Consider the following 22323-nt stretch of genomic DNA (forward strand, 5'->3'; position numbering starts at 1 on the left):
GCAAAGTACGCATCGTGCGTTATGAGGACAAAAGAAGCGGAGGAAAGATCCCGGCGAAGATTACTGGCGGCAGAGACCCTAGAGGTCTAGAAACATAGCTGCCTCCCTGAAGTAATGCATGAAATCGGCGCCGTTAGCCCCCTGTGGTGTCTTTTTGAAGATTTTTTCTCCCACCGCAAAAAAAAAAACAAAAAAAAGTACCGTGGGAGTTGGGCTCCGGCAGGTTCTCTCTGGGCACGAGGTGCATGACGGCAGTACGGCCCTGCGGCAGGCCCAGCGCGCCGAGGGTCACGCTGCTGTGCAGGAAGCGGCCCTGGTAGATCAGCCGCAGGATCTCCGCCCGCGCCACCGCCTCCGCATCCCAATCCGCTGTAACATAACAACCATATCATCACAATGATATTTTACAATATTAAAAAAATATTTACAGGTATATATAAAAATAATATCTAGTGTGGAATTTATGCAGATAATTAGACACAGAAGCAAAATATTATCTTTTTTAAATTTGTGTTTATATTTTATATTTTAGTTATTATACAGACCTGAATGATGGAAGTTTAACTTCCGAAACTAGTAGTCTTTAATAAAACTCAAGTGGTATAAAACAAGCGTTTTCTTTAATCATTGTAACATGTCTTACCACAAAGTTAATGCCGAAACAATAAATAAAATATGTTTTACTAAGTAAATATCACTATTTCTCAAAATCTATCATGACACATGTTTCGATGCATTTTGCATCATTTTTAAACACCATATGTGAAGCTAAGTCCAAATTTTAGAGTTGTGTCTTTGGGATATTAAAGGACCTGTTTTTATTTATTTTTTTCTTATCCACTGATAAGAAAAAAAAGTTCCCACTGGAACATAGACAAGGGGGGAGGCTTTGGTCATTGTCACATAGTTAATGATGGGTTTATTGCTATTTTCATTTTTATAACACAAGTCACAATAGATTATAAGAAATAGCTAAGTAAAACTTTAACTAAAAATATAAAAAATATCTAGTATCGAATTTATCCAGGTAATATAGAACACAAAAGCAAAACCTTTTCTTTTTATCAAGGTATTTATTTTTTTAGAAAATTTAGAAGGGCCTATTATGACGCTTATTCGTATTTGAGGGAGCATAATTTGGGATTGTAATATTTTTATGATAATGTTAACAAACTTGGGACGGGAAAGGTATTTCTACCCTTTCGGTCGATTGAAGCTTGAAGGGTATTTTTACCTTCTGCGCAGACCTCATTTCAAAGGCAGAAAAGAAGGAATTATCCAATGTTTTTGTATGAGTATTATATATCAATCTCTTTGTTAAACCTTAACTATATATGTACATAGTTATCGAATCCTGTCGCCAGGGGTGAAATGTGTTAATAAATGATAATAAATTACATGTACGGGTAAAATCAAATATATTTTCTATATTCCAATATGAGGAAAACAGTACAGTATTTATGAATAATGATACAATTCATTGAACAAATGATAATCATATTAGAAATAAACAGATTTTATGTGTATATATGCATCTCCTCATGCATACCTGCCGATTATTCTGACTCCTAACCTGATCACTTTCTTACTAGCTGTAGTTTATTACTAGTTGAGCTTTCGCTGACAGGTTTTTATATGCTAAATATTTTTCATTAATTGATTTGTCAGTCACTTTGTGGTAAAATTTATCCATTTTTAATTTAAGTTTTACTTAGTGAATAACACTATTTATTTACTAAGTGAAACTTAAATTAAAAAAAAGATATTTTTACTGTATATAAACAGATTTTATGCGTGTATATGCATCTCCGCATACATACCCGCCAATTATTCCTCCTAACCAGATCACTTCTTACTAACTTTTGTAGTATTTGCAGTTGAGCTTTCGCTGATAGGTTTTTATATGCTAAAGCTAGATATTTTTATCTGTATATACTAGATAACATAATAATAATCAATGTGACCTCGCACAATACAACAAATTTGCAATCAAGATGATAAGGAAACGCCTAATTGGCACAATTGCGTTTATCTGCTGAAATTATCAAGTGAACCTTGGGCTAGCTCTAGAGCCTAATTTGAAAATGAGGCCAATGTGAGAGTGATAAGTGGCGATTCAGAGATTTTAGAGAAGAAAGGGATTAAGGGGAAATCCCACTGTGCCAATTTTATGGTGCAGTTTTAAGCATTTTTTTCCACCTCCGTAGAAGAAAACGCCTCCGTAGAACGCCTTAGTTTTTTTTTCGTCAGCACGCTCGGCTACCATTCTGGAGGTACCGGGTTCGATTCCCAGGGGGGGGTCAAATAAATATAAGTGATTTTTTCACTGTAATATTTATTCAATATTACCTTGGACTGGTACCTGAAGTGGAGGGCTGATCACCTTTCCTTCATGCGTAAACGATCAAGATAACACTGCATTTATATGAAGCAGTGCCCTATGCACCATTGGGGTGCGGATAAGGGTTTTAATAATTTAAAGTTTTAAGCGGACGACAGCTGCAGTCAAAAAGCAGCCGAGTTTGCTCGGTAAATATTTTTGAGTTGAAACTGTAAATGTTCTAGTGTAGCAACTTGACAGTTGACTACGACTGCTTCAAGTTGCTTGTGTATTTCAACAAGCTGACTTTTAACTAAGTCAAAAGTATTACTAAATTTTAATTTAAGACGAATACTACTAATTTCGGGAGAGTAATCCTAACAAAATCACCTGTCGATGGGAGGGTTGTTCTCTCGAAACTGGGAGTGTTGATTAAATCATAAATGAAAGAAAAACTTAATTAACTCCATTTTAAACAGTTTGCATCTGCAATGTAGTGGTTACCCCAAGGAAGGGGGTAAGGAGTTAAAAAATAAATATATATTTTTTTTTGTTAATTTAAATTTTGCTTAGTAAATACCATTATTTCTTAAAATCTATTGTGACATGTGTTTCAATGCATTCCGCATTATTTTCAAACACCGCATGTGAAGCTTATTCCAAATTTTACAATTCTATCCTTGGGATGTTGAAGGATGAAGAGGGGGTAGCAGATGTTTCTTATTATTATTTAATTATTATTTCGTGTCGGGTTGTGGTCCCGTGGTCAGTGTAGCGGACTCTTAAGTCAGAGTTTCTCGGTTCGAACCCACTCTACCACAATTTTATACCTATTTCTAATAAAGAGCCGCTTAGGCTCACAGAAATGGTAAGAAATTGAAATATTTATGTAAATAATAAAAACACAAATATTTATTTTTTATAAAAAATAAAATAATAATATTTTTTATTTCTTATCAGTAGGAACATAGACAGTAAGGGGAAGGCTTAATTCATTGTTATATTGTTAATTTTAAAAATATTTTTTGTATAATTTTTTTAAGTCAAATTCCGAAATATACTCGATTAAAAAATTAAGCGCAGAAGGAGGAGTCGAACGCGTTCTAATTTGAACGATCGAGATCTCAGCCTTAATATTCTCAGTTTACAAATCCCATCTTTTGTTTTGTCTATTTGTATACTTTTGATATTTTATATTGTCTACTAATAAAAACATATTTTGTGACATAGCTCACTCCTTTCAAGAACGTCATAAATCAAAAAAACGTTTAAAAATATAACACAATGTATTAAAAATTAATATCAAGCCACTTATTGAACTTTTTACTGTGCAACAGATCTTTTTAAGTAAAACCTGAAGGCTTTTTCTCCATTAGAAAAATATTTAATATCTTTAAAAAAATAATTAAACAATACCATTTCTTCAAAATGCAAAAACAAAACATTTTCTGCCCTGTAGCAGGTAAATATTAAGTTAAAAATATGCCTCTTTTGCATTTTCATATGGTACATTTTCTGGACATTCCGAAAACATGCACAGCTGAAAATTGACGTTTTTTGATTTATGACGTTCTTGAAAGGAGTGAGCGACATGATGATTTTTCCGTGAGAGTAGTGATGTTTTCCCTTAAGAAATGAAGACCCCGGGTGACAGGTGAAGTGGGTCAAGTGTCGGCTGCGCTCGGCGGGTATCCCTTTCAGGGTGGAAATGCAAACTGCATACTTTATACTGCATCACGTTTGCCCCACTTTGATACATAATGCATTATGACGTTATTTTTTTATGCATTCTACTTTATGAAGAGAGTGACCTTGTTTTAAACACTTTACGCGGAGACAAGCGCCGAAGCATATTAAAAAGGGGACAAAGTTAATTCAATAATAGTATGTATAATATATATCCGCCTTCGTAGTGTAATGGTCAGCTAACTCGACTACCGTTCTGGATTTACCGTCCCGGGTTCGATTCCTAGGGGGGGGGGGTTTAAATAAATATAGGAGATTTTTTCACTCTAATATTTATTCAATATTACCCTGGACTGGTACCTGAAGCGGAGGGCTGATCACCTTTTTTTCATGTGTTAACGATCAAGATAACACTGTGTTTATATCATGCAGTGCCCTATGCACCAATAAAATAAAATGTATATTACTCCCGTAATTTAAATAAATTTTAATTTTTATAATAGAGAATCAGTGTTTAAGGCCTTACTCGCAATCACAGAATTCAGTAAGCGCCCGGCTGCGCCAGAAGTCGTACATCTATCCACGTCCATTTTTTTAAAGAATACTTATTGGATTTTTTTGTTGTTGTTTTTTTTAAATATATAAATTAAATGTATAATATGTATAGGCGGGATAAAGAGTGGGTGATAAAGTGACGTTTGGAAGTGAGAGGGGAGGGAGGCGTGAAGTTTTATATAATAATAATAATAATAAAGAAAATGTAGAAAATATAGAAGAATAAAGAAAATATTTACATACTAACTAACTAACTCACCATCGTGCCGCTTCCACGCAGGGGTAGGCAGAGAGAATAGAACGCCACACCACTCTGTCTTTGCAAACATTCTTCGCTTCTCCCACGTTCATGCATCTCCTCAATAGGATGCAATTAATATAATTAATACTAATAGGATAGTACAATTATTTTACCTTCTGGCCAATTTTCGTAGACGTGCAGCGCTATGTCCCCCGCCGAGTCCACGGGACTGAAGATGAACTCCTTCGTCTTGCCGGAAACCAGAATCAACCGGAGATTTATCTGGAACAAAATCGCTCGATCAAAACATGTTCTAGATGATCTAATATTCATGAACGGGAAGGTCTGCGGGCCCCGAAGGCACGACCTGCGACAAGCAATAACGAGATGAAAGGATATCCTCAAATGATGCTATTCGATGCGACATTCGTAAAAAATATGACGCAAAATCGTAAAACGGAGAGTGCAAAAAAATCAAGATATAATATTTATTGGTATCAATTAATCTATTATACTATTATTTACAAGCAATAGTATTCAAACTAAACAACAGTGAATTTTGTGTTAATTCAGAATCATGAAAGAAATAAAACTTATTAGATGAATGGTAGTTTAATGAAATCATGCCGACATATTGGCGTGCACATACTGGCTGTAATCACATGATAAGATACCAAAAAGCGTCAAGAATGAAAAACAGCAGAGGTGGTTTTTATAAGGGTATTGTATATCATAGAAAAAAATTAAATGTTTATTATTAATTGTGGTATTGGATGATGTTCAATAGTGATTAGTATAAACACACCACACACAATTTATACAGCGCCATTTTTTGAAAAATACTACCTCAAGGGCGCTTAATATAATATATTAGTATTCTCTTTTCAATGAAAACCGTAATAATTAGTTTATTTCTTGTTATTACGTTTACGGTATTCTTTTGTATGCAAAAATACATTGATTTTATGAAAAAATTAATAAATAATGTATGTTTGTATATTTAGGTACGTATTTTATAATAGTACGATGTTCTATCCCTCTTTTAACCACAAGTAAGCGGTAAGTTTATTTTAAAAATATATATAACGAAGACGTGACTTGAAAACACAAGCTAAATTAAAAGATGAATAGTTCTTGTGGAATGGGAATTACCAAAAACCCTTAAAACACATCAATAAAACATTTATCTGTATTATTTTCATTGCATGTTATTAAAAAATAATATTCTCGAAATTGCGGAAAGCATGAATGAGTTAACATACATAAAAAAGGAAACTTTCGTTAAAAGTTTAAAATGAGAGACCTGTGGAACTCCTAATAAGGTTCAATATTCGTAAACAAAGTGAAGAACAAACGAATATATCGTAGTCATACAGGAGAAAGTGACCAAGTGCATTTTTTACAGAAACCTGATCATTGACTATTTGATATCTTACTAGCTTAATATTGCCCTGAAAAACATCCCAAAGGATTTTAAACTTGGAAGTATAATATATTGACTTGGTAAAAATGACTAACTGCATTGGTGTTTATTTTCTTGCCAAGCAAAAGTGACTTAAATGGCCCTCCTGAACATTTTACGTTTTGTTAGTTGGTCACTTTTTCCTGGACGCCTACGATATTTCATCTATAATATTATTTGCCATCGCATTAGCAATTCAGTTGTGGTAATGTTGAACCATTTCCCAGTTATTATGACGATCCTTTAGCACTCGGGAGTCGCGGAGCCATTAGCGTTAATGGGTTTAACAATACTCGGTACTTTTACGCTTTCTGAACTCCGCGCACTTCTGTCGTGCAAATGTATTGCCCGTGACTTTAAAGCACTTTCAATTTTAGTACCCACTCGTTATTGCAATCATTACAAGCGCTAGTTTTATACATTTTACAAAAATCCAATTCGCGTTAAAACGCGCGGTTCTGCGATAGTGGCCGACCAGAATGACATTATTATTACAATTTAACGTTCTACAGTCGTTTCAATTAATTTTAACGTTCGGCTTTTTTCGTAAAAGTACGGAATTAACACATTTTTTTAAAACAAGTCGCGTGTAAAGTACAGTAACGAAACGAAACGACATTTTAAAGCTCTACAAAGTGCATTTTAAACATCTAGTCGATTTGGACAATAATTGCTGAAGCGAAAGCTGCCTTTAAATATATTGATTTATGTAGATAGTAACAATTTCGTAAATATCAATTCAAATCTTATCATTTTACAAAGATTGATGTATAAAAGGCGGATATCAAATTTATGTGATTTCTTAATTTGCGTGACAGTTGTTTTAATACAGACCTATATTTTCTATAGGCAATTTCCTCATTAATTTGAACGATTTTTTCCGTCCATAAATATTCAAAACCTGCGTAATACAAAATGGTTTTAAAAAAATGAGTTTAAAAAGTGAAATCCTTTTTTAACGTAATCTCAGATATCTCTAGTTTAGTAAGAAATTATTTTCATATCAAAAATATATTGATACTAGGGATGGTAAAAACGTTAAACTGTTTTATTTATGTATTAAATAGTTATCTCTCGAAACAGTTATTTGTTTGCGAAAATAATTATAACGTAATAATGATGATATTTTTTACTTTAAAAAATCATGCTATTCCGAGCGTATAGATCAAGGATGTCCAACCCGCGGCCCGCAGGCTGCATGCGGCCCGCCGGGTGTCTACTTGCGGCCCGCGGAGCATTTCACATATTTTTTCTTAAAGTGTACATAAAACCACGAAAAGAACATTTCACCGTGCGTAGTTCGTATCGTATCCCATATATGGAAGTATTTTACTATCGTGACAACTTCAAGACCCATATAATGGCGTCAAGTAGTGAAGACGTTGGACTAAAGAAGAGAAGAGTAACAGAAGAACTGAGAAATTTTCTGATTATTTTTGTATTGCCTAACTCTAATTTAATAAATTTGTTTGATTCTCATTTTGGTGTATCTTCAAAAAAATTATATTTATATATGTTTGTTTATATGTTCGCTTTGAAAAACAGAAGAAATTTTGATTTACGGCCCAGTGTAAAATGTCATTTCTAAAATCTGGCCCGGCTGCTGAAAAGGTTGGCCACCCATGGTATAGATCCAATAGAGATTGGATAGCAGAGTGAAACACCATATCATAACCGCAGCGGTAAAAGAACCAACTACAATAGTAGTTGCTTCTTTGACCAACTTCAAAAAAAACATTTTATTGCCCAGTTTGTTTGCAGCTGTTTTATAAAATATCACATCACGGAGCGCTTTATAAAACTGTTCCTAGTCCTAGCAGTTTCTAAAAGACACCGAACTCAATAATTTGACTGTAGCCCCTTGATAAAAACAGCTTGCAAAACAGCTTCAATGAAACGGTTGTTTTAAAAGTGTTTGAACATAATAACCGAATGAAAAAGATCGATCGTCAGGAGCGCCCAAAATTCATGTAATAATATCAAGATTATCAATTTGTAAGATTTGAAGGATGATTGATGGTTGTTTATTTTTTATTGTTACTATAAATTTTATATAGTACGTACATACATGATGAAATCAAGTAGTAATATAATAAATATGGGCAATTTATATAGCGCCGTTTTTAATTATAATCTGTATGTAATTATAATCCAGGATTCGGACCTCACATACTAGTATATTTAAAAAAAAGAGTTTCTGCTCAACAAAAAGCTTCTTTTCATCTCACCATTAGATATCTCTATATCCATATTGTTCTTCATCATTGTTTAGATATCAGAAAATAAAAAGATAAGGAGAGTTTTTCTCATCAAACAGTGAAGTTCTCGTAGTTGTTCTGAGATGTGTGAAAATATGTTTGCAATCGGTACGATTCCCTACTGCTATAGACGGGCTTAGGTCGGGTTTGTAGGGTGGGGGGGGAGTGCAGCTCGACACCGACCGATGCAATATCGCATTATACCGCGAAAATAGCTACCTAACATAACTACCGGTGGGTTATGCACCCTGCGCGCGGGGACTCGGCCCTAACGGTATTAGGGCCGCTACGGTAGGGCTGGGAAAGGAAAATGTAATCAGTTTAACATCGAATGACACGAGAAAATATTGGCTCTTCATCGAAATAAATATCTAATATTCATGTCAATATTACATTTGATCACATGAACTTGTTTTGTTAATACTAATACAGTAAGCTGACGTGGCGGTTTGTATATGCGAGCATTTCGCTCACTCCTTTCAAGAACGTAATAAATAAATAAAAAATTGATTTTTCAGGAGAACGTTTTTAAAGTTCAAAAATATAATACAATGTATTAAAAATAAATATCAAGCCACTTATTGAACTTTTTACTGTGCAACAGATCTTTTTAGGTAAACCTGAAGATTTTTTCTCCATTTGAAAAATATTTAGTATATTTAAAGAAATAATTAAACAATATATTTTATTCAAAAAGCAAAAATATCATTTTCTGCCCTGTAGCGGGTAAATATTAAGTTGAAAATATGCCTCTTTTGCTGGGATATAGTACATTCTCTGGGCATTCCGAAAACATGATCAACTGAAAATTGACGATTTTTGATTTATGACCTTCTCTTGAAAGGAGTGAGCGATTTATTATTCTTCCAGAATTGTGTCCTTGTATACACCATATACATCTACAGAGGATAAATAAAAGAGGTAATAATAACGTGACATTGATTTTCTTTATACGAACGATTTGATTTTAATTTTGGCAATACAGAAATGTAAAACAATCAAAAAATTTAATTTTATTCTACTTAACTATGTATTATAGTAATATGAAAAGTTTCCTGAAAAGTAGCGATTTGTTACTGACGCCATTCTGGCCGGAAGCAGTTGATGTAATTTTTCGATATATATGTATATTTATGTCAATTCCGAAATGATGAATGTGCTTCATTTACATATAAATTTGGATATTGTTAGCGAATATACGTATATTCTTTCGCCTCTTTTATATCACATTTTTCCATTATCGTTTTTTTCATTTTTGACGGCCGATAAATTTAAAGACTGTCATTTGGAATATTTAATAAAAAAAAACATATCGATAATAATTGTATTCTTACATTAAAAAAAGATATCCATATCTAAACTTTAGGCATTTTTGTCTGACGGTCAATTTCTGTAGAGCCATTTTTTTCATTAATCGATTCGGCAGTCACTTTGTGGTAATATCTATCCATTTTTTATTTAAGTTTTATTTGGTAAATACCACTATTTCTTAAAATCCATTCAGACACGCGTTTCGATGGATTCCGCATCATTTTCAATAAAATTTCGACATTTGAAAATGATGCGGGAAGCATCGAAACACGTGTCACAATAGATCATAAGAAATAGCGGTATTAACCAAGCAAAACTTAAATTGTCTGCCTCCATAGTGTAGCACGCTCGGCTACCATTCTGGAGGTCCTAGGTTAGATTCCCAGGGGGGGTAAAATAAATATAGGTGATTTTTTCACTATAATATTTATTCAATATCACCCTGGACTGGTACCTGAAGCGGAGGGCTGATCACCTTTCCTTCGTGTGTTAACGATCAAGATAACACTGCGTTTATATCCAGTGCCCTATGCACCATTGGGGTGCGGATAAGGGTTTGAAGAAGAAGAAGAAAACATAAATTAAAAATTTAATAAAAATAATTATAAAATTATACTATTTTAGGATATTTTTATACCTGCATCCGTTAAATTAAAGATACGATTAGGGCGCAAAAAGAAGGGTTAGGTAATTGTGTAAAACGATTAAACGTCGGAATGGCTAAAATCCATCTAGGAACGCAAGATCCCTCGCGATAGGGAGGGCGAGGGCGCACGGGGTGTTGTCTAATGGGGGTATTGCCCTCGCATTTAAATCCCTCGACACCATCCCGAGTGCACACCCTCGGGTGACAATCTGATTTACACTGCACAACTGCACCCGACGCGCTATCGATCTATGCATCACGCATAGCCGCGGTTCTGTACCCAAAGATAGGGAGACAACTATCTTGATCCGACGACTCACCAACTAACAGCCCGTGGTTATACCAACGACTTTTGTGGTCTGGCTATAAACGAATACTTGTATGGTATATCGGTAGTGTAATGGCAATCTGTCAAATTTTTCATTTTCTTATACGAAATGTCTAAAATAGTGTATTCCATAATCTGCCAAAAGGACATAGCTGTAGTTGCAATATTTATTTTGTTTTATTGAGATATGTACATATAAGAATACATAAATCAAATGAGTTATTTAATTTCACAAGTTTGTTTTTGTTCTCCTGTAAAATTTTGTCTGAGACAGATATACCCCTTTGCCTTTACACTACCGATATGTGGAGGTCCTCATCAAAGCGTTACATTCCATTATAAATGATTTTAAGTAATCAGGAATTCTAGCTTATAAAATAGTTGCGTTTTGATGCGATTTAATTATTTCATATTGGTTTAACATAGCATATTATTTTTTGACATCTCATCAAAGATGAAGAAGAATATGGAAGTCTGGGCATTTACGGGGCTGACGACCGTCATAGGCTGGTTTAAGTGATCACTTTACACACGTGTAACATTCACCAATTCTACCCATTATTGACAACCACACTACTCAAATTCTTGGAAGTTCTATATATATGAACCAATTTAGAAACCTTGTTCATGAATCACTAGAACTTCACTAGAGACATCTATTGGTGAGATGTCGTCAGCCCCGTAAATGCCCAGACTTCCATATTCTTCTTCATCTTTGATGAGATGTCAAAAAATTATATGAAAATAACTCCTGTAATTGGAGATAATCCAGATTTTGTGAACAAGTATTTGGACACACTCAAAATGTTGTAACATAGCATACTTGAGATTAGAGTTATAATTAAGGTTCAGATTTTCTTGTTTTCGTATGTGCTAAAATTTATTACTGTCCACTTTTAAACAGTTGTTGCTATGTTATCCACAAGAAAGTTAGAACAAAAACATTTTTTTTGCATGTAATCCCTACCCGAAAGACAATTTCAGTATCATCGCTATATAATTGTGTGTAGAGATTTTTGCATCATAAATATATATTACTGCGCTTTAGTGACTGAAGGCCAAAATTGCACACGTTTCAATAATGTACTGTGTATATTTACCACAAATTTAAATGTGACGGTTACGGGCAGGAAACAAATAAGTTCACACATTAAAATAATACGAACGTTTCCTTCCAATCGCATTGCATGCAGCCACGAGAGCACGCGATTCTACAAAACATGACGTGTCCCCACCTACGAATAAACCAAACCAAAACAAAACGTATCATCAGATTACTTTGCGACTGGCCTTCTCCTCTAGCCCAGTGGTCACCAACCCACGGGCCGCGGACCGATGCCGGTCCGCGGATCAAATAGTTCAGGGCTGCCCAAAGCTCTGATTACAAATCAAATTTACGTAAAAAAAAGTCGATCAAACCCAATAAACATTTAAAATAATTATCCACAAAATAATTTATATTATTTCTCACACTCAAAAACAAAGTATTTTTATTTCTCAAAATAATATATCACTATGATCCACAAAATTAATGCTTTCAATAATAAAAAAAAAACACAAAAACATAAAATAATTATTCAGCTGAGAACCTCTTCACGCCAAGTTGCCTTTGACACAATCCGTTTCAAACCCTTATCCGCACCCCAATGGTGCATAGGGCACTGCGTCATATAAACGCAGTGTTATCTTGACCGTTAACATATGAAGGAAAGGCGATCAGCCCTACGCTTCAGGTACCAGTCCAGGGTAATGTAAAATAAATATTAGAGTGAAAAAATCACTATTTATATGACCCCTCCCCCCTGGGAATCGAACCCGGGACCTCCAGTACGGTGGCCAAGCGTGCTGCCCATTACACTACGGAGGCGGACAAACATTGACACAAAACATTCGAAATAAAAAACACGACGAAGGCTTCCCTCTTTCGCACTCGCATATACTCGTACATATAAAGTAGAGTTGAATGAATTAAAAGGTTAAATCACTTTATATTAATTGCTTGCAGTGACTATGTTGTATTTTAAAGGTATGTTTAAAATTGAGAAATCAAAACAACCTACGTCTCAGCGGGTCACGGTAACGGTCATAAAAGGTTGAGGACCACTGCTCTAGCCAATCGAATAACCGACGCGAGGGAGAGAGACGGCGCTGCAATATGTACAAGGCCTACTAGAGACAGGCCTGGGCGCGCAAACGCCGAATTACGAAGTCAGTGCTATTGTCCGCGTGCGATATGCGAGTGGAATTTCGGATTATTTTTTAAAGGTTTAAACCTACAATTTTCGAAAATCCAGATGTTTAAATGATAACAGTTTATACAAAAAAGGAAAGGTAAAAATAAAACGAATTAATATTACATAAAAAGGCATTTTTTATTTTCTTATATACACACACATACACATATACATGTATATATATAAATATATATATATATATATATATATATATATATATATATATATATATATATATATATATATATATATATATATATATATATATATATATATATATATATATATATATATAATATAATATATCATACTCAAAAACACATAAATAGTAATGGAACCTACAGTAAATTATACAAGTAAATTATAATAATGACATCAAGAAAATGTTGCATTTACCAAGTAAAATTAAAATTTAAAATGGACAGAAATTACCACAAAGCTATAATCTCACCATAAAAGACATGCATCAGGAATATAATTATTTCTAATATGTATATATATATATATATATATATATATATATATATATATATATATATATATATATATATATATATATATATATATATATATATATATATGTATATACATATACACATTTAACATTAAAAACATGTAATATAACAGTAATTGAAAAAAATCTATTCAACACAAATATTTTAAGCATAAGATATCAAATGGAAAAATAATTGGACATGAAAAGAAGCTTATAATTATGTAAGTAAATTTCTTAATATTGGTGACCATATAAGTCGATTCAATTACAACATTTGCATTTAATCTTGTACTACTCAATTTAACAAAATACTTCAATTTTGTTAAATTGACAATTGAGAATATGTGATTTATGTTATGTGAAGGATTTAATTTAAAGACATGTTACATTAATTTACTCAAACAGTTTACACATTAGGTTTGATAGTTGATGGTTATGGATGAGAAAAAACTAATAAAATTTTAGTACTTTTCTACTTGATCCCGAACAACTTTGTGCAGCAAGTTCATCATTTTTGATTTTTGCTAAGTTACTTAAAAGGATTTTACAGGTTCTATGGCAAATATTTTCTAATATTATTAGCAAAGTCTTATTACAAATACATTCATTTAAAAAATCACCTTGATTCAAGAAATAATAATTTAATTTAGAAACACTTATCTTATTTAAAATATAGAGTTGATTCTGGCCACTAATAAAAACATCAGGACAATAATCTAAAATTGTTTGCAAACTAAACCATACCAATGCTGTAGCAAGAGGAATGCACAAATAATTAGTATTAAATAACATATGATACGTAGCCGAGGAGTGTACAAACATTGACGCTGCAAATATCAAAGTATTCCCGCTGTATCGACGGAGATTTTTTAGGGTAGCGGCATACTTAATTTGTTCTATAATGAACATAATTCTCTGATCACTATCTGGGAAGTGTGATTGCAACATAATTAGAACATCATTTAAATCAATGGCGGGGATGGTAATGTCATGGATAGAGGATTCAATCAAATTTATCACGTCACTTAAATCATCTACGTTTTTGATTATACTCACATTTCTTGGATGACGACTTTTACTTACTAACTTATTACCTAAATATAAATGTATTTTTAAATCACTCACTACTTTAATAGCGCCCAAAACACAAGGCACATCATTTAAGTCAATTAAACACAAAACTCTTTGTAACGCTGTCTCCGTTAAAACCCATTCTGGTTTAATTTGATTGGTCTTAGTTAAATCGTCTAAACTGTTTATGGATTTTGCTTCATTCAGCTTCCTTAGGTCATCGAGGCTGTTTTGAAGAGCGATCTCCATCCGGGATGTCTCCACATCAGCGAGTCTTCTAGTTGATTGGGGTGCGGTGGATAGATATTTGGGAGCACTCGGAAATATTGTAGGAATTGCTCCCTCACGAAGCTTGGGAATTTTGCGAGGCACATCTATAGCTTCCTCGCGTACTGTGCATCTGTCGCTTCGTATAATCATGGATTCTTCGAAATGCTTGATGCAAACATATGGATTTTTTATTCCAGAAAAATCCGTAGGAATCCGACGAAGCCATTTTTTTCCGTAGAGCATCGTTTTTTGGAAGAGCAAATGTGGATACATTTTCTTTTTGAGAGCGGTAGTTGGATTTACATCCAAAAACGCTGCAACATCTCCCCATTTTGTTTTGTAAACCACCTGTAATGAAACAAAGAAATTAAGCGTAGGAATTTAAGAATGCTAAGTTTGGTCATCCAAGGTTATCGTTTGGTTATCTTGGATAAACTCAACATGAATAGTGTATGTTTAATACAATAATTTAATATGATAACGAAAACGAACAGAAATTTGAGTCGACATCATCTCTCGTGAGTAAGCTCATGGATTCGTAAGCGAAATATAACCTCAAATGTGAAATAATGATTTTGTTGAAAATATTAAGTATTGTTATAAATAAAACACGTGTCAATATTCACGTTACATAAACACTTAAAAATGAAATACAAATAAGTATGCATTGTTATATAAGCTAAAAAGTAGCAACGATTTATTGAAACGTTTTGAAACGTCAAATGAGATTTAAACTCGTATAAACATCGAAATTGTGTTATAAATACGAAAATTACTTACCAATTCAATTTTCAAATACACTTCACTGTCTAATCACTCACTTTGAAGTTTATATGCTTTTAATTCAATATCAAAACAACACACAAATAAAGCAACAACGAACATCAACATAAACAATCGCGGCCATTTGTAAACACTGGACGCACCGACGCACTCCGCTTGGCTCGAACTGCAAATTTTAGAACACCGATTTGATCACGTGACATTTCAAAAACCCTTGTGCGCCCAGGCCTGTCTCTAGTCGGCCTTGAATATGTACAAGGCCGACTAGAGACAGGCCTGGGCGCACAAGGGTTTTTGAAATGTCACGTGATCAAATCGGTGTTCTAAAATTTGCAGTTCGAGCCAAGCGGAGTGCGTCGGTGCGTCCAGTGTTTACAAATGGCCGCGATTGTTTATGTTGATGTTCGTTGTTGCTTTATTTGTGTGTTGTTTTGATATTGAATTAAAAGCATATAAACTTCAAAGTGAGTGATTAGACAGTGAAGTGTATTTGAAAATTGAATTAGTAAGTAATTTTCGTATTTATAACACAATTTCGATGTTTATACGAGTTTAAATCTCATTTGACGTTTCAAAACGTTTCAATAAATCGTTGCTACTTTTTAGCTTATATAACAATGCATACTTATTTGTATTTCATTTTTAAGTGTTTATGTAACGTGAATATTGACACGTGTTTTATTTATAACTATACTTAATATTTTCAACAAAATCATTATTTCACATTTGAGGTTATATTTCGCTTACGAATCCATGAGCTTACTCACGAGAGATGATGTCGACTCAAATTTCTGTTCGTTTTCGTTATCATATTAAATTATTGTATTAAACATACACTATTCATGTTGAGTTTATCCAAGATAACCAAACGATAACCTCGGATGACCAAACTTAGCATTCTTAATTCCTACGCTTAATATCTTTGTTTCATTACAGGTGGTTTACAAAACAAAATGGGGAGATGTTGCAGCGTTTTTGGATGTAAATCCAACTACCGCTCTCAAAAAGAAAATGTATCCACATTTGCTCTTCCAAAAAACGATGCTCTACGGAAAAAAATGGCTTCGTCGGATTCCTACGGATTTTTCTGGAATAAAAAATCCATATGTTTGCATCAAGCATTTCGAAGAATCCATGATTATACGAAGCGACAGATGCACAGTACGCGAGGAAGCTATAGATGTGCCTCGCAAAATTCCCAAGCTTCGTGAGGGATTCCTACAATATTTCCGAGTGCTCTCAAATATCTATCCACCGCACCCCAATCAACTAGAAGACTCGCTGATGTGGAGACATCCCGGATGGAGATCGCTCTTCAAAACAGCCTCGATGACCTAAGAAAGCTGAATGAAGCAAAATCCATAAACAGTTTAGACGATTTAACTAAGACCAATCAAATTAAACCAGAATGGGTTTTAACGGAGACAGCGTTACAAAGAGTTTTGTGTTTAATTGACTTAAATGATGTGCCTTGTGTTTTGGGCGCTATTAAAGTAGTGAGTGATTTAAAAATACATTTATATTTAGGTAATAAGTTAGTAAGTAAAAGTCGTCATCCAAGAAATGTGAGTATAATCAAAAACGTAGATGATTTAAGTGACGTGATAAATTTTATTGAATCCTCTATCCATGACATTACCATCCCCGCCATTGATTTAAATGATGTTCTAATTATGTTGCAATCACACTTCCCAGATAGTGATCAGAGAATTATGTTCATTATAGAACAAATTAAGTATGCCGCTACCCTAAAAAATCTCCGTCGATACAGCGGGAATACTTTGATATTTGCAGCGTCAATGTTTTTACACTCCTCGGCTACGTATCATATGTTATTTAATACTAATTATTTGTGCATTCCTCTTGCTACAGCATTGGTATGGTTTAGTTTGCAAACAATTTTAGATTATTGTCCTGATGTTTTTATTAGTGGCCAGAATCAACTCTATATTTTAAATAAGATAAGTGTTTCTAAATTAAATTATTATTTCTTGAATCAAGGTGATTTTTTAAATGAATGTATTTGTAATAAGACTTTGCTAATAATATTAGAAAATATTTGCCATAGAACCTGTAAAATCCTTTTAAGTAACTTAGCAAATATCAAAAATGATGAACTTGCTGCACAAAGTTGTTCGGGATCAAGTAGAAAAGTACTAAAATTTTATTAGTTTTTTCTCATCCATAACCATCAACTATCAAACCTAATGTGTAAACTGTTTGAGTAAATTAATGTAACATGTCTTTAAATTAAATCCTTCACATAACATAAATCACATATTCTCAATTGTCAATTTAACAAAATTGAAGTATTTTGTTGAATTGAGTAGTACAAGATTAAATGCAAATGTTGTAATTGAATCGACTTATATGGTCACCAATATTAAGAAATTTACTTACATAATTATAAGCTTCTTTTCATGTCCAATTATTTTTCCATTTGATATCTTATGCTTAAAATATTTGTGTTGAATAGATTTTTTTCAATTACTGTTATATTACATGTTTTTAATGTTAAATGTGTATATGTATATACATATATATATATATATATATATATATATATATATATATATATATATATATATATATATATATATATATATATATATATATATATATATATATATATATATATATATATATATATATATATATATATATATATATATATGTATATTTATATATATAAATATATATATATATATATATATATATATATATATATATATATATATATATATATATATATATATATATATACATATTTATATATATATATATATATATATATATATATATATATATATATATATATATATATATAAATATATATATATATATAAATATACATATTAGAAATAATTATATTCCTGATGCATGTCTTTTATGGTGAGATTATAGCTTTGTGGTAATTTCTGTCCATTTTAAATTTTAATTTTACTTGGTAAATGCAACATTTTCTTGATGTCATTATTATAATTTACTTGTATAATTTACTGTAGGTTCCATTACTATTTTTGTGTTTTTGAGTATGATATATTATATTTTATATATATATATATATATATATATATATATATATATATATATATATATATATATATATATATATATATATATATATATATATATATATATATATTTACATATATATATATATATATATATATATATATATATATATATATATATATATATATATTATATATATATATATATATATATATATATATATATATATATATATATATATATATATATATATATATATATATATATATATATATATATATATATATATATATATATATATATACATGTATATGTGTATGTGTATGTGTGTGTATATAAGAAAATAAATAATGCCTTTTTATGTAATATTAATTCGTTTTATTTTTACCTTTCCTTTTTTGTATAAACTGTTATCATTTAAACATCTGGATTTTCGAAAATTGTAGGTTTAAACCTTTAAAAAATAATCCGAAATTCCACTCGCATATCGCACGCGGACAATAGCACTGACTTCGTAATTCGGCGTTTGCGCGCCCAGGCCTGTCTCTAGTAGGCCTTGGAATATGTACACATGACGTCACTATGCACTCGGGCGAGACGTAATATATTCCGGTAACACGTAATACCTACCCCAATACGCTCACCACTTCGCGAATTTTCCGCGGTTCAATACATAAGGGTGAAAGAGATATACCAAATAAACTGGCATATGTCGAAAAAAATAAGTCTAATGGGTCATTGTCGTGATTAAGTTATTATTGGCTAATAAATTGATAAGAAATACCAGACTTAAACCAGCCTATCACGGTCGTCAGCCCCGTAAATGCCCAGACTTCCATATTCTTCTTCATCGTTGATGAGATGTCAAAAAAACACATTGAATCATGTCGTAAACTTGAAACAATCTATAGTATAGGTGTCACAACTGATACGAAGCATGCCGATGAAGAAACTAATTAAAGTTCCTAAGCTTCCGTCGGCAAACTTAACAAACGAGGCTATTTACTCCATATAAATACTTTTAATTCAGGCATTTTAACCAAAATACTTACTAAAATTCAACCAAATTGATTCGTACGGTAATCTTTTATCCATATGTTTGAGTCATACCTTTCTTCGTTTATTTTTTCATAATAAATGTGTCTATTTCTTTTCTGACGATATTCAAACGTTTAAATTTAATACTATGTACTTCCAAGTGAGCCTTAGCGGCTTGTGTTTAAAACAGGGATTCTGATGGAGTGGATTCGATCCAAGAACAAGTCCGTAACACAAGTTATTAACCACGGGACCATATTAACGTGACTACTATTAATTTATTTTATGTCGAAAACCGATAGAAAATATATAGGGTTCAGAATTTTTTTTAAATCTAGTAAAAGTCCTGTTCTATTCATTAAAAATTGTGTCGACATGTGTTTTTTTCAAATGATTTTTTTCAAGAGGAATCAACACGTAAACGTAGACTACGAAAAATTACAGTGGTGTGTTTTCTCTACATTGTAATTAAGATCATTGTGCAACCATAAAAAATGGCGCTGGACATTTAGCGAATAAAAATAAAGTACTTGAAAAAATATGCGAACATAATAAAGTGATAATTTACAACATAATATATTTTTTTTTAAATACCAGTTTTGTGGTATGTATCACTCAATTGTGGGGAACGACACACCCCCCAAAGATCAATAATGCAGTAAGTAGTAAAGCACGTGAAAAAATAAATAAAACAAAAATATTTTATTTTTAATTAATGTTTTACTAATTGAAATTATTTAAAAATGGATAGATTTTACCACAAAGTGACTGCCAAATCAATTAATAAATAAATATTTTAGTATTAGAAGTGATTTACTACAGCATTATTGATCATTACAAAGCGTTAATTTACCAGATAACATAATAATAATATAAAATACTAGATGTTTGCGGTATATATTCCTCAATTGAGGGTGCTTTGCCAAAAATAAAAATAATTACTTATTTATGGCATTACTGACTGCCTTTACGTATAAAATGGACGAAAAAGAATAATAAAACACGAACGCATTCAGACTTTTAAAATTAGTGGCATCCGCAAGAACGGCGTTCAAGACCCGATGCGGTCAGGCGGCGCTCGACAGTAGACGCCAGCACAGCGGGCGTACGATTAAGTTACACTGAGCCGCCCTAAAGGCGTTTAAAAGATTAGGTCCCGCTTCGAAAAGCGGGAAACAAAAAATTGGTTATAGACTCATTTGAGTGTTCCCCTCCACGGAAATCTTTAGTAAAAGGCGAAAGATTTATTCGTATTGAAGGGAAACCAGAGTACAGACTAGCGGCCGACCTGGGGTCTTATACTTAGCGTAGAACGTTATAAGAGCTCCTTGCGAACGAATGTGCTGCCATCTAGCGAACGCGGCGGGCGGCGGAGTTACAACTTAGTTGCGAGCGAGAAGTGTGGAGGTGAGGGGTGGGGGGGTCACGTTATCTGTGAACACCGCGATAATGTTGAATTACCAATAATTCGAATAGGAATTTACATTATTCATAATTGTACACATGTAAAGAATTATTTATTAATTTCCATAACGTTTACTATAATTACAAGCACATTTGAAAGCAGGAACATTTAAAAATATGGAAAATCTTGGAAAAAAAATCAAACCGTAAAAACTCGCATATTTTTGAGATTATAAACAGTTTACAAATATATTCAGTTTTTTTAGCATAATAGGGTATTTTCAGGTTTATTGTCTATAAAAAATATATCATAAAAAATGACAAGCCAAAAATGTAATACGATTATTTAGATCTATAAGAATCATGGAAAAAATTCAATTAAATTTCGGATAGCGTATGTTGAATTCGATATTTCTATCGAGTGACGGTATTCATTATTTTATCGTAAAACTGTTTTTGCGCAATTTTCTTACTTTTGGCTTGAAATATTAACTTTTGTTAAAATGTTAGACTACGAAGTTGATACTATGAATGTTATAATAGTGTTAGATTTGAGATAGGATTTTTTTTATTTACAATTAGATACATTGAAATTGATACTATGAATGTTATAATAGTATAAAATTTGGGATTTCTTTCATTATTTTAATTTACAATGTGATACTTTGCAGTTGATACTATGATTGTTACAATAGTATTAGATTTGTGATTTCTTTCATTTACAATGTGATACTTTGATTTTGATACTATGAATGTTATAATAGTATTAGATTTGGGATTTCTTTCATTTACAATGTGATAAATTGAAGTTGATACTACGAATGTTATAACAGTGTTAGATTTGAGATGGGATTTCTTTTATTATTTTTCTTTACAATGTGATACTTTGTAGTTGATACTATGATTGTTACAATAGTATTAGATTTGTGATTTCTTTCATTTACAATGTGATACTTTGATTTTGATACTATGAATGTTATAATAGTATTAGATTTGAGATTTCTTTCATTTACAATGTGATAAATTGAAGTTGATGTTACGAATGTTATAACAGTGTTAGATTTGAGATGGGATTTCTTTTATTATTTTTCTTTACAATGTGATACTTTGAAGTTTACACCGGGGCGCGGAGGATAACAGTAAATTATTTCCGAAAGGAAGTGACACAGAAATTCAATTTGGACCGGATTTACAGCGTCTTCAGG

General features: G+C 32.2%; 1 protein-coding gene, 1 long non-coding RNA gene and 1 other non-coding gene across 3 annotated transcripts in view; all 3 read right to left on the bottom strand.

Annotated features, from left to right (window-relative positions):
* Positions 1 to 22323, bottom strand: part of UBL3 (ubiquitin like 3) — a 248470-nt gene that overhangs the window by 11267 nt on the left and 214880 nt on the right. The window contains exons 2-3 of the mRNA XM_088257598.1: positions 4976 to 5084; positions 202 to 369 (exon numbers count right to left, since the gene is read on the bottom strand). Of these exons, the coding sequence (XP_088113724.1) occupies positions 202 to 369; positions 4976 to 5084 (277 nt within the window). The remainder of the gene's footprint in view (positions 1 to 201; positions 370 to 4975; positions 5085 to 22323) is intronic.
* LOC148310920 (uncharacterized) lies at positions 13878 to 15900 on the bottom strand. The gene is made up of 2 exons (XR_015837330.1): positions 15659 to 15900; positions 13878 to 15226 (listed from the first exon to the last, which is right to left on the bottom strand). It is a non-coding gene; the product is annotated as an uncharacterized LOC148310920 (long non-coding RNA).
* On the bottom strand, positions 20868 to 20987 carry LOC148310921 (U5 spliceosomal RNA). The gene has a single exon (XR_015837337.1). It is a non-coding gene; the product is annotated as a U5 spliceosomal RNA (small nuclear RNA).

This window comes from Brachycentrus maculatus, unplaced genomic scaffold (assembly GCF_059751285.1).
Source record: "Brachycentrus maculatus isolate JH-2025_06_01 unplaced genomic scaffold, ASM5975128v1 h1tg000085l, whole genome shotgun sequence".
Lineage (NCBI taxonomy): Eukaryota > Metazoa > Arthropoda > Insecta > Trichoptera > Brachycentridae > Brachycentrus > Brachycentrus maculatus.